At 44.7% G+C, this 13659-nt stretch overlaps 3 protein-coding genes across 3 annotated transcripts in view; 1 reads left to right on the top strand and 2 right to left on the bottom strand.

The window, feature by feature from the left end:
- The window catches only part of DAD1 (defender against cell death 1), a 5106-nt gene extending 1696 nt beyond the window's left edge, over positions 1-3410 (bottom strand). Inside the window, exons 1-2 of the mRNA XM_010003084.1 lie at positions 3263-3410; positions 2223-2389 (exon numbers count right to left, since the gene is read on the bottom strand). Of these exons, the coding sequence (XP_010001386.1) occupies positions 2223-2389; positions 3263-3410 (315 nt within the window). The remainder of the gene's footprint in view (positions 1-2222; positions 2390-3262) is intronic.
- A 1400-nt stretch (positions 3411-4810) lies between these two features.
- LOC104393573 (duodenase-1-like) lies at positions 4811-8377 on the top strand. The gene is made up of 6 exons (XM_010003083.1): positions 4811-4841; positions 6572-6725; positions 7229-7275; positions 7327-7361; positions 7479-7644; positions 8268-8377. The coding sequence occupies exons 1-6, from the start codon at positions 4811-4813 to the stop codon at positions 8375-8377; spliced, it is 543 nt and encodes a 180-aa protein (XP_010001385.1).
- A 1519-nt stretch (positions 8378-9896) lies between these two features.
- Positions 9897-11760, bottom strand: LOC104393572 (olfactory receptor 6C74-like). Its single transcript, XM_010003081.1, is given in 5 exon segments — positions 9897-10048; positions 10952-11184; positions 11186-11280; positions 11283-11495; positions 11497-11760. Coding segments are annotated over 5 exon segments (957 nt in total).
- Between the last annotated feature and the right edge of the window lie 1899 nt (positions 11761-13659).

Raw genomic sequence — 13659 nt, 5'->3', positions numbered from 1 at the left:
CTGAGAATGGCGGATCCGGCTGGGAGATGCTCGTGCTTGAAGTGGCATCGGCTGGCTGGGAGGAGAGCGGCTCGGGGCGGAGTGTGTCTGGGCTGGCTGTGCCACAGAGACACTGCCCGGATCTTTCCAGGAAGGTGCTGGGGTCCTGGCTATTCTGGCCTTCTCAAGGCCAAGGAAGAGGCAAACAGTTGGTTTCCTTGGTTTTTATTTAAAACTCTCACGAGCCTGAAATGACAGCAAAATTACTTTGCTTCTTTTAGGCTCTAGAAAAAAAAGACTGCTCAAGAGACAAGAAGCAAGCAAAGAAGCAGAGCTTTTTCTTTCCAAATCTTTCTGTTGTTTAAATAATTCCAGCCTTCCTGTCACTTGCAAATCAGGGATGCTCTCAATGTAGGCAGCAAATAACTCTCAAACAGCCTCTCAAATGAAGGTGGGGCATTTTCCTACCCCGTGCCTTCTGACAGAAGCAGTATTTGCGTACATTTGTGCATTCTGTAGCCTGAATATTTGGAAGCCTTAGGCCTTTTACCTTGTGTGCTTGCTCCCCCATTGTCTAATCAGGCCTCCAGTGCCTCCTGAAGGAGTCTTGTAGAAGACACCTACATTTCTGAGCTCAGTCTCTGTGACTAGGAGATATGATTAGAACCATAATTTTGCTAGGACACAGTCTGGGAGGTTACTTGTGTTCCTTCTACAGCCTCTGGAGTCTTGATGTGTTAGAAGTCTCACCAGTCATGGAGAAACCATAGGATCATAGAATGGTTTGGGTTGGGACATGAAAGATCATTTAGATCCACCCTCACTGCATGGGCAGGGACACCTCCCACAAGACCAGGTTGTTCAAGATCCTGTCCAACGTGTCCTTGAACACTTCTAAGGATGGGGCATCCACAACTTCCCAGGACAACCTGTTCCAGTGTCTCACCACCCTCATGGTAAAGAATTTCTTCCAAGTGTCTAATCTAATTCTCCCCTCTTCCATTTTAAAGTGATTCCCCCATTGTCCCAGCACTACATACCCTTACAAAAAGTCCATCCTGAGCTTTCTTATGAGCCACTTCAGTTACTGAAAGGTGCTCTAAGGTCTCCCTGGAGTCTTCTCCAGGCTGAGCAACACCAATTCTCTCAGCCTGTCTTCATATCAGAGGTGCTTCAGCCCTATGATCATTTTTGTGGCCCTCCCCTGGACTTGCTCCAACAGCTCCATGACCTTACGGGCGCTCCAGAACTCGACACTACTCCAGGTAGGGTCTTAGCAGATGGGAAGAATCCCCTCCTATGACCTGCTGGCCACACTTATTTTGATGCAGCCCAGGATGTGGTTGGATTTCTAGGCTGCAAGTGCACACTGATGGCTCATGTAAAGCTTCTCATTAACCAACACCTCCAAGTCCTCTTCTGGGTTATTCTCAATCCATTCTTCCCCCAGCCTGTATTTGTGCTTGGGATTGCCCCAATCCAGGTGCAGGGGCTTGCGCTTGGACTGGTTCAACTTGATGAGCTTGGCATGGTCCCACCTCTCCAGCCTCTGTCAAGGTCCCTCTGGATAGCCTCCCTTCCCTCCAGGGTGTTGACCACACCACACAGCTTGATGTCATCAGCAAACTTGCTGAGGGTGCCCTCAGTTCCTCGGTTCATGTCACTAATGAAGATTTTAAACAGCACTAGTCCCAGTGCTGACCCTTGAGGAATGCCATTCATCACTGGTCTCCATTTGGACATCAGGCTGTTGACCACAGCTCTTTGAGCATGACCATCCCATTCCTTATCCACTGAGTTTTCCATCCATAAAATCCATATCTTTCCAATTTGGGAAATTTGGAAAAAGAGACCTTTGTATCATGTGGGGCAGTGTCAAATGCTTCGCACAAGTCCAGGTAGATTATGTCATTTGTCTCCCCTTGTCTACAGATGCTGTGATACCAACCAGGTAAAAGCCCACCACATTTCTCAGGCACAATTTGCTGTTGTTGAAACCGTGCTGGTTGCCACCAACCACCTCCACATTTTCTGTGTACCTTAGCAGAGCCTTCAGGAGGATCTGCTCCATGATCCTGCAGGGCACACAGGTGAGACTGACTGGCCTGTGGTTTGCTGGGTTTTTCCTTTTTTCCCTTTTAAAAAATGAGGGTTATCTTTCCCATTTTCCTGTCACTGGGAACTTCACTAGACTGCCAAGATGTTTCAAATATGATGGAAAGTGGCTTTGCAACTTCATCCACCAGTTCCCTCAGGAGCCGCAGATGGATCTCATCAGGCCCCATGGACTTGTGCACTTTCAGGTTCTTTAGGTGGTCTTGAACCTGCTCTTCCCCTACAGTGGGTGGATCTTCCTTCTCACAGTCTCTGCCTTTGCCTTCTGCAACTTGGGTGATGTGGCTATTGAAGACTGAGGCAAAAAAATCATTGAGTACCTCAGCCTTCTCCATGTCCCATGTGACCAGGTCTCCTGTTTCCTTCTGGAGAGGACCCGCGTTTTCCATAGTCTCCCTTTTATCACCAAGGTACCTGTAGGAGCTTTTCTTGTTACCCTTGATGTCCCTAACCAGATTTAATTCTATTGGGGCTTTAGCTTTCCTAACCTGATCCCTGGCTGCTCGAACAACTCCTCTGTACTCTAGGCTACTGTCCTCATTTCCACCCTATGAGAACTTTCCTTTTTTGCATGTGTCCAGAAGCTCCCTGTTCATCCATGCAGATCTCCTGGCATTCTTGTCTGCCTTCCTCTTCGTTGGGATGCATTGCTCTTGGGCTTGGAGGAGGTGATCCTTGAATACTGACCAGCTTTTTTGAGCTTCTCTCCCCTCCAGGATTTTATCCTATGGTACAAGCAGTTCCCTGAAGATGCTGCTGAAGTCTGCTCTCTTGAAGTCCAGGGCAGTAATCTTGTTTTGTACCCTTGTTGCTGCCCTAAGGATCCTCAATTCCACCATTTTGTGGTCAGTGCAGCCAACGCTGAACTGTTGCTTCATGTTGCCCACTAGCCCATCCTTGTTGTTGGGAACACAGTCCAGCACAGTACGTTTTCTTGTTGGTTCCTCTACCACTTGGAGGAGGAAATTGCTGTCAGTGCATTCCAGGAACTTCCTGTATTGCTGATGCCTTGCTCTGTTGTCCTTCCAACAGATACTGGGATGGTTGAAATCCTCACGTAAGTGTGAAGGTGCTCCTATCTCCCCATAGAGGGCCTCATCTGCTCCGTCTTTCTAATCAGGTGTCCTGTAGGAGACCCCCACTATGATATCACCTGTCCCTGTCTTACCTTTGACCCTGACCCATAAGCTCTTGGTCTGCTCCTCATTCATCCCCAGGTGGAGCTCCATGGACTGCAGCAGGTCATTGACACAGAGGTCAGCACCTCCTCCTTTTCTCCCCTGCCGGTCCCTCCTAAAGGGACATGCTGGAGACATGTACCCATGCTCCAGTCATAGGAGTCATCCCACTATATCTCAGTGATGCCCCTAAAACATCATAGCCCTGCAGGCTTGCACACATGTAACTCCTCTTGTTTGTTTCACCAGGCCCAGCACATCTATTAGTGGCAGTGGCCACAAAGTGTTGGCAGTGGGATGGATTGAGGATTCCCTCCCCCAACAACTTTAGTTTAAAACCCTCTTTACTAAATTGGCAATCCTATGGCCAAAGATGCTCTCCCCTTCCTCTTAGACATTAACTCCATCAGCCCCTAGGAGACCAGGTTTCCATGATCTAAGTAGCCAAAGCCTTGGCTGTGGCACCACTCGTGTGACCCTTTATTGATTTTCCCAATAAGATTTGCCCTTTCAAGCCCCTTCCCTTTGACTGGTTGGATTGATGAAAATACTGTGTCACTCCTCTGTACCTCTCAGAAGACAATCTCCCACTACTATCACACATCACTTCTTGGTTGCACTGGTTGTCTGGTTGTTATGGTGAGCTGACTGGGCTGCCTTACTCATCTCCAGCATCTCACCTGGTGCTGCGTGGTTTTCTTCATCAGTCTGCAGAACTGTAAAGTGGTTCTGCAGGGCTACCTTGGGCTTTGAGAGAAGCCTCTTCTTCCTGCTGGTTTTTGCCTTTGAAATCTTTTCTTCCTCTCCATTATTTACTTCTCTCCTTTCTGTGTGTGTACTGGTGGGGTAGTTTATGGCTGTGTGGCCATACACTGCTTCACTGCATTTTGGGCCTGGATCCAGCTCTCTATTGCCCTTTCTGCCTCCCTGATGTCACACAACCTTTTCACTTCCCTGCAGGTCAGCTTTGCAGGTTTCCCATCTATCCCTGCCCCATGCAAGAGGTCTAGGCACTTCTCATAGCCTGAAGTTTGTACAGCAACCTCTCTCTTCAGCCCCTTCATCTGGGTGGAGGCACCAGTCACCACTGGGTAAATGGTGCAGACCCCCCAGCCAGAGCTGCAGCTTTGCCTCTCTGCTGAGTGCCCACCATTCTGCCCTGTGGTTCAGTTAGGATGAGCGCCCTTGGCCAGAGCAGATGACCTCAGAGCAGAGCCCTTTGAAGGAGTGCCCTCCCTACCCACCCTTCTTTGCAAACTGCCATGGAAATTGGGACCTGAGCATGCATATTCCCCCAGGGTTTCTTTGCAATACACATGAGGAAACTGGGACCTTTTCCTCTTGGTCCATTTCCCTTTTTTGTGACATCTCTGGGAATAACAATTTGCCTGTGTCATCCCTCTTTTCCAGCTTGGGAACAAAGATCTGTGTGGGAATGGGTTCCACAGCCACGTCGTTTGCTTCTTTCCCCAAATGCTAGCAACTGCTGCTCTGGTGGAGGTCCTCTGCATATTCACATCTACAGAGAAGCATCAGAAATGGCAGGGTTTTCTCTTCACCTGCAGTCAGGTATTTCCATTTTCTATACTTCTGACACCCCTGCAACTCTCACAGATATCTTCTGCCCATTTTTCTGCATCACCACTTTCTTTTGCTCCCCTCACCATCTCCTTAGTCTTTTTCTCTGTCCTGCATTGTTGTTCTCTGTCTAGAACAAACTTGAAATATAATATCTAGTATACTTTAAATTTCTCATGACAGAATCAACCAATTTGACAGCTGAAAAAGAAAAAAAGACACAAAAAACTCAACAAAAAAAACCAACACACACGAAACCCAACAAACCCTCCCCCCCAAAAAAACAAACAAACAACAAAAAAAACAACGCCCCAAACCAAACCACAAACGACAAAACTTATTCTGTTGTTCACAAGGCCTTTGGAGAAGAAATCAATGTCTATTACTCCACCTAAAAACCTTGAGCACACCTGGAAGGAGTGCTCAAGTATTATTTGTTGCATGAGCTTTCTTTTTGGACTGACAAGTGAAAGTCCTTAGGCTTTTGCTAACAAAATGCTATCCAAAATCCATCTCTTCTGCTGCAGGCAAGCTAACTTGAAAGCTGTGGAAACTTTTTACTTGTGTTGTCTTTTCGCCCCAGTGTGGAAGTAAAATAACTAATACCTCATAGGCAGGGGTTTGAAGCCTTCTCTATTTAGGAGGTATCTGCACCATGACCTGATAGTGTCACTGAGTCAGGATGACCCAGCTGTTGAAGGAATGAATTGTTTGTGGAAGGATGGAGTGTCCTTATCTGAAGTAATCCTCTCTCTGTTGTGATTTACCATGTCTTGATTATCTGACATGGCTTGATTAAGAATGAGGTTTATAATCCAAAGGTGTGTGAACTCTGTAACAGCCCTGTTTGGGCAGGGTTCACATAAGTAGAGTCTGTCACTGCTGCTCTCTGCTCTCCCCTATAGTTGTAGCAGTAAGCTGCTTCTGTCCTGACCTGATCTGAATTGCATCCTGATTGTTCTGAGACAGAAAGTGCAAGTTGCAGATCTTGTAGAGACACTGTTTCAGTGTTCTGTGAAACTCTGGAGGAAATTTTTATTGTAGAGGCAGCATATGAAAGAGCCATGGTTTAGTCAAATGTTTAATTTATAATTGCTCCTATCTCTCTGCTGTAAGGTAGGATCAGCTGTAGTATCATTCTTTTTATTTTATTTGGTGCATTTTCTCTTGGAGATGTTTTCTCTTGGAGAAGACCTTAGCTTTCTCTGTCCTCCTGCTAGTATCAATGTCTTTACTGCATTTTTGTCACACTAACTTTTCTTGTCCTCCAATCTGGCAGTGTGAGCAAATACACATAACTCCTGAAGATCTCCCTTTGCAGGCAACAACAACAATGCTTGGTTGTGATAGTCTGTCTTGTTTTAGAATTCTGCTGTGGGGTGACAGTCACTCTACTGTGTTTGTAGTTGGGCAGTCCAAAAGATTTCTCATATCTCTGCTCTCTACTCATAACTATCAGCTCAGATGTGCCCGAAACCAGTGACACGTTACAGGTTCTGGTGACAGCATTTTAGACATCCAGAGTCAGTTCAGTCATGCCCAGGAGGTGTTGCTTGTTTTCCTCTCTTTTGTGCATGAGCAATCCTTTGGACTGCCCAAGGAAGGAGAGTTATTGTTGCCGTTGGGCTACAAGGTCAGCAGGTGACCCTCTCCCCTCACCCACCCCTGAACTTGATGGGAAAGAGGCATAGTGATCTTAACACGTCTCATTTCTCTTCCAGGAAAGATCATTGGTGGGTCTGAAGCCAAGCTACACTCCAGGCCCTACATGGCTCATTTATTAATTGTAAATGAGTCAGCTAGATTTACACGTGGAGGATTCCTGCTTCGCTCAGATGCAGTGGTCTCAGCAGCTCACTGTGTGCCTGGCAAAAGGTAAAGCTCTGTCTTTTTTCCATGTGTGCCTTTTTTCAAGTCTCACACAGTCATGAAGAACCATAGTTCTGGTCTGGAGTGGAAGAGCACTCTGTGTCTTTTCAGGCACAGCAGGGCTTACTGTGAGCCGAGCCATCCCCTGGGTGTTGCAGAAATTGTCTGCAAGGGCTGTGTGAGCAGGACAGGACTCCTCAGCAGCGGTGTCCTTATCCTGATGGTTCTTACCTTGGGTCAGAGCTGCTGCTTGTAAAGAGAGGACGGTGTCTCTGAATCCCTCCTCTTTTGTCTTTGGAATGGTACACCCCAGCCCTACATCAGCATGGGGTAAGGGACCCTCAGCTGAATTGTGGAAGGAATCCAGGCTACAGAAGGTAAATTGCTGAGAACTAAACTCTGAGGAGGCATATCCCAACAACAGCTCCCTCAGACCAACTTCCACAAGGGCTGTGTCGCTGTGGGCAATGCAGTTGGAACACGTTGGTGTTTCCTGGGAGGCAGGTGAGTATCACCATGACTCTGGGAGCCCACAAGATCCGGAAGAAAGAGTTGAGCCAGCAGATCTTCCACATTGGCCACTGGGTCATCCACCTCAAGTAGTCAGAAGATACCCTTAAAAATGACCTCATGCTGCTGAAGGTCTGCCTTCACACAACCTTGCTGCTTCAGGCATCTCCCCCTACTCATTTTCCCAGACCCCTGAGCTTGTTCCCATTCCTTTATCTGCTCTAACCACATGTTCTCTGTGGTTGGCAGCTGGAGCCAAAGGCCAGGCTCTCTGAAGAATCGAATTATATCCTCTTGCCCAGTCGCAATGAGCATGTGAAACCAGGAACCATCTGCACAGTGGCTGGGTGGGGTGGCACATCGATGACCGGGGCCAATACTAGTGTGCTGATGGAGGTGGACCTAAAAGTTCAGCGTAACAAAGTGTGTGAGAAGTCTTTCAAAGAGCTCTATCTGCATCAGTCTATGATCTGCATTGGTGATAAGGATGGCAAAAAAATCAACTTTCCATGTAAGTGTTGCTCTGGGCTCCAAGCTTGGGGTAGGGTTGGGACTAGGGAGTAAGGTTGGTTCTCAGCTGGGTGATGAAAGGGATTTAAATGAACTCCATTATTCTGGATGATGTTCAGAGTCTCCTCTCAGGGAGTCTGAATATGATGCACTCTCTGAGCTTTCAGCATTGTGTGGCCTTTTTACATACCTGAAGTTATTCTACCCAGCCTAACCGCTGCTCCAGCAGGCTGCAGATCCTTTCTTATACCCTCCTGACACAGTAGGATGTCTGGAATATTCCCACGTGTCTGAAGTAGGCCTAGAATCTTCTTTCCAGGGTTTTTAGGGCAGTTTTAGCAACCCCTGCGTTGCTTCATGGATTGGCTTAGAGGAGTAGTAAGGCAGGTACGAGCCCTGTGGAGCTGGGCCTGGAGGGAGATGGGGAAAAGGCAGGTTCTTCATTTGGCAGGATACAAGAGGGCCAGTTTCTTCCTTAGGGCAGGAGGAGTTGTGCTCTGACATGTCTGACCACTCCTTTCTGCTCAGAGGCTGATTCTGGTGGCCCATTAGTCTGCAATGGGAAGGCTCAAGGCATTGTTTCGTATGGACTCAAATCCTGCATCTTCCCTAAAGTGTTGACCAATCTCCTATTTTGAGCCCTGTATGTGTGAAGAACTGAGGAAGTTTGCGCTCCAAGAGCTACTTCTCTCTCCCTTCTCTGACTGAAAGGTTCAGTGCGCCACTTCCACAATGGATCAAACATGAGAGGCTTCTAGAGACAGATGTGATGGAGCCCAGGATGCCCTCATTGGATGTGCTTTTGCGCCCATGGCTGTCTCCATGGCAAAGTAAAAATGCAGGTCTCAATTACACGCAGTTTCCTATTGTGCCCTTCCTCCCACTGCTGCCCAGGAGGGCTGCCTCTTGCTCTGCTTTCTGGCCCCCAGTAAAAGCATGTTCAAATTTGCCTGTGTGTGAAGTCATCTTGTGAAGAGGATGAAATGCCTGAGTTGAGAATTCAAATGCTCAATTGAAATGTGGTAGTAATAGTGAGCTGATTCCAGCAGGATATTGTTGTCATTCATGTACAGGATGGCAAACCTGATTTACCCATTCAGTGCTTAATCACGTCACTAAGCACCACATCAGTCTTTCTTCTAAATACTTCCAGGGATGGTGACTCCACTATCTCCCTGGGCAGCCTGTTTCACTGAGCAACCACTCTTTCAGTAAAGAAGTTCTTTCTAATATCCTCCCCTGGTGCAGCATCATCCATGTAACCATGCTAGCCAGCCAGTGTGGGTAACTCCCAGAAAGGCAGAACAGTCCAATTTAATTGCTGATACATTAATGTACAGCGCTAGCTCCATTCTTTTTAGAAACCAAGTTAAAGAGAACTTGCTGTTGTCCTGGATTTTTAATTATGTAAGGACCTGTATTATAGATGTGAAGAGACAGTTTAATAGGAAGCCAAGCTGGTAAAAATGGCTGTTGAATCTTGAACTGGAGAGCCATGCTGGAATGAAATTTGAAGTTGGCCCAAATCACATTGAGTGCCGAGCAGATTATGGTAAACACACTCCAACTTTCATGTCCACAGTGACAAGCACGTGTGTGATCAAAATCGTGTTTCAGTTTGTTCCTGGTGTATTCTACAGTAGTGTGTAAGAGTGTTGTGCATTCGGTGTGGTTTTCAATTTGGCATCCTATTGAAGTGGTGACTCCACTCATACCCTTTAGAGATGGAATTTGCCAATCACCTTTTAGAATACATTTTTGCTTGCGGAAGGCAAAGTTATTGAGTTACACTACTACAGACAAACTTAGGCATTTGCCCCTTGGTCCCTCTGATACCTGGAACACCAGGGGATTTATTTTCTGCTAAATTACTTTGTCCTTAAATGCAACAGTGTCAGATGCAAGCATGGCTATGACAGCAAAATATTTCTTCTCTTAGTTAAAACTGTACTGATCAGGAGGAGGGTTCTTTCACAGCTGGCCTGAACAGCCACCATCACATGAGTTGCTTCACTTGATATTATTTTTTCCCTCCCAAGTTCTTCCACTTTACCACTAGCTACCACCTTAAATAAAAAGCTAAAACCTGCATACCCTTTACTCATTCATTAACCTGGGTTTTGTACATGGAGCCTGGAGTTTATCAGGGATTCAGAGTTAATCAGTGATTATGAGAATGTTACCTGCTAATGTCAAGATGTAGGTGATGAACAGGATGGTAAAGAGCACATACTGGAGTTGTTCATCATCAGTAACACCCAAAAGGATTAATTCCATCACTGTTGTTTTATTCTCCATCTGTAGCTTATCTTCAAACAGATAAAAATGTTCTTAGGAAAGCATTCATGCAGCAAGCATGACATGAATTTCTAAAACCTACAAATGTTACAAACTCGACTCTGCTTCCTTCATCAGAGAGCAAACACTATACAGCTTCTTTCAGAAATCATACCACATTCTTTACACCCTTGCTCATGGGATTATGAAGGTAGCCAACACTCTTTATCTGCTGAGGCTCAAACGGAAGTATGTACGTCTCAGAGAAATATCTGTCACACACCACTTACCACTGAGACCCATGAGGACAGAAGGCTCAGGCATTGTTTTTCCTCTGTCCCATACCTTTCCATTCTCTCTGATTTCATGCTAATGAAGGAAGGAACTGTTCTGTGTGCACAAGTGGCTCCTTAAATGACACAATTATATTCTTTGCATAAAGCTCTTTGCACTTTCCCCTCATTCTTCATGTGGATTTGGACTACCCAGTAGGAGAGTGATTTGTGAACTAGCCACCACTCTCCTGAATCATTCAATATGGAGAAAAGAAAAGAGAAAGCTGGTGGGAAGAAAGAGAAAGGAACAAGAACAGAAAGCACAATTTAGGTTGCAGTAATTTACAGGATTATTGACATTTGTTTGAAGATGGATTGATGAATGGAGGAATGCATGGATGGATGGATGCATGGATGCATAGAGTAAGTAGATTGGTGAATGGACAGATGCCTAAGGAGAGACAGAAAAGTTGCTAAATTATTTTCTTTCCCTTTCTCAATTGCATCCACATTCATCACCATGTCAAATTTATGGGGATTTAGAAATTGCTATGTTCCATTTGAAATTCCATTTAGAAATTACTATATTCCAAGGCATCCTAAAATTGTGTGTTCCACAAGCTATATATAGATGAATGGATTGAGCAAAGGAGATACTACAGTGTTCAAGGTGGACCACCCTGCTGAGGTCCAGTCTGTTGGTCTGGCTGGGTGTAAGGTACATGAAGATGCAGCTGCTGTATGTGATAGACAGCAAAGTGAGGTGAGCGGCACAGGTGGAAAAGGCTTTCCGTCCACCAGCCACAGAGGGGATTTTGGCCACAGCAGTTATGATGTTGATGTAGGACACAACTATAATAGCTAGGCTACCCACTAACACTGCTGAGATTAAACTGATGCACCTTGGTATTTCCACATTTGAGCTGAATCATTGTTGTGCCATCAGAGAAAAAATTATTAATCGTATTTGAACCACAGAATGGCATCTGGAAAGGGAAGGGACAAGAACGAGGACAGCCCCATCAATCCAGGCAGTAATCGCCAACAGGCCGCAGAATTGTGAATTCATAATGGCCACGTAGTGTAGAGGTTTGCAGATGGCCACATATCTGTCAAAGGACATTACAGCTTACAGGAGAGAGTCATTGGTACCTACCATGAAGAAGAGAAAAATTTGAGTGAGGCAACCCCTTAAAGAAATTGTGTTTTTTTCCTAATGCCAGGTTAGCCAATGCTTTGGGGATGACAGTGGTGGTAAAGTCAATCTCTAAAATGAAGAAGTTCCTGAGGAAGAAGTACATGGGAGCCTGAAGATTATGGTTTATCAAGGTGATGGTGATTATGAGAATGTTACCTGCTAATGTCAAGATGTAGGTGATGAACAGCATAGTAAAGAGCACATACTGGAGTTGTTCATCATCAGTAACACCCAAAAGGATTAATTCCTTCACTGTTGTTTTATTCTCCATCTGTAGCTTATCTTCAAACAGATAAAAATGTGTTTAGGAAAGCATTCAAAACCAAAAAAATTATGAGCGAGACTCTCCAAAACCTTATTCCTGAAATCAGACAGTGTTTCCTTTTTACTGGTTGTTCTTCCAACTATCAAGGCTCAAGAAGATGTCCCCTCTGAATCACATTCTATCCCTCCCCACTGGTTTCTAAGATGAAGTCTACACTGGCTTTCTGAGCAACACTCGATCCTGAACATGTAAAGGTAAATGAATCCACACTTAGAAGAAGCTCTTGAGTATGAAGCAGTGATCCTTCCTTCTTCTTCAGTGAAGAGCCTAAAGACACAGTTAAAATTAAATGAGACACAGGGAGGCAGGGAGTTGAAGGACTGGAGCTTTACTGTGGGTGGCTCTGATATAGCATGTAAGCAGAGGCATACCCAGTGGGAGCTCAGAAAAGGAGCATCACTTGATTGAATGTAGCCTTTGTGAGTATGTCCACTGCCAAGGTTTAACTAAACCTCCCAACAGTATTCCCAGTCCTTGGTGTCATATTCTTAGTTAAATTCATCCTACATATCTCTACCTTGCTAAAAGGTGCTAAATCCAAGCAGGTTATCATAGAACTGGTACCCAGCACTTTCAGAGAGGAATTTGTTCCCTAATGAAATTAACTGGTTGATTCTATGATCCTGTGATTAGCCGCTGGATTTGCGGAAGTGTGATTCAAATAACAGCGGAGTCTGTCTCCAGAAACAAACAGAAGATGAGTTGGCTCAGCCATCTCTAACATTATTTCTGGTAAAGGGCTATATGACCAAATAATCTAGAAACCCTTTTTGGATATAGAAGGTATGTGCAGGACATGGTTCAGCTCATGTTAGGGTAGATTACATAATTGGGTTCCTGGATTGTCTATAATGGTCCCAGAACAGAACAGAAAATAAATAAATAAATGAATAAATAAATAAATAAAATAAAAAAGACAGAGATGTAAATAAACATCTGATAACACCTTAGGTAGTACTGACTATCCATGACATCGATTTCGTGCTGGCAGATTGGACATGTATTTAATAATTTTCTGCAACCTAGAGTTGAGAGAGAACATCTTAACTCATGAAAATGTCACTGAGTTATTCTGGCAACTTTTAAACATAGAGGGATCCACTTGAATTCCTAGATGTTTAAGACATCTACAGAGGAGTTGCAGACTGTGGAGGACAATTGCTGCTGGAGAACACAGTGGGAGGCTGGTCAGGTAACCCTGAGACATTTCAAATTGAACTAGACACCTGTACGTAGGTAACCAAATCAGGCATTTCCGCTGCTAAATGCCTAAAATAAGTGCAAGTTTTGAGCTTGTCATAGGAGATTTTTCTACTTAGTTGATAACAATAAACATTGGCAGGGACAACTCATATTCATCTTAAGCGAGTAGTGAAGATACATCTGAAAATTGCCTTCTGGACCTCTTGCTCTCGGCACTCACAATAAACTGAGTTTAAGGTACTTCCTCAGATTTGAATGTGCAACTTGAAGAGATGGATACTCCTTGGACTCAATGAAAATACTTTAATTCATGCCTATTACAATGAAGGAAGTATGAATTATTACTGAAGATTAACAAGAATCCTGAGATGAGTCTATCACAAAATCTTAATGATCGCAGATAATAATTGTGGCAGTAATAACATAGAATATTCATATTGACAGAGTGACTACTTATAATAAATTTATTGATAGCACACTGAGAGAAGTTTTCAAGGGCTAGAAAACCTCTTGTTTTGGAGAGAAGATAATTCACAATATCTTAACAGATAGACATATTTTCATCTCCCTGAGGGAGCTGGATCAAATTTCATCCTTCAGATCATCTTTGTTATGGCATTGCTATAAGGGAAGAGATAAATA

Source organism: Chaetura pelagica, unplaced genomic scaffold, assembly GCF_000747805.2.
Source record: "Chaetura pelagica isolate M959 unplaced genomic scaffold, ChaPel_1.0 scaffold678, whole genome shotgun sequence".
In the NCBI taxonomy this organism is placed as follows: domain Eukaryota; kingdom Metazoa; phylum Chordata; class Aves; order Apodiformes; family Apodidae; genus Chaetura; species Chaetura pelagica.
This window is presented reverse-complemented; position numbering and strand designations above follow the sequence as displayed.

Excerpts from the sequence above, each read along its gene's own strand:
- LOC104393573 (XM_010003083.1), top strand. The coding sequence starts at position 4,811 with ATGGCAGGGTTTTCTCTTCACCTGCAGTCAG. Across the intron at positions 4,842-6,571 it reads TTCTCTTCACCTGCAGTCAG|GAAAGATCATTGGTGGGTCT; the intron begins GTATTTCCATTT and ends TTTCTCTTCCAG. Across the intron at positions 7,276-7,326 it reads GATCCGGAAGAAAGAGTTGA|AAGATACCCTTAAAAATGAC; the intron begins GCCAGCAGATCT and ends TCAAGTAGTCAG.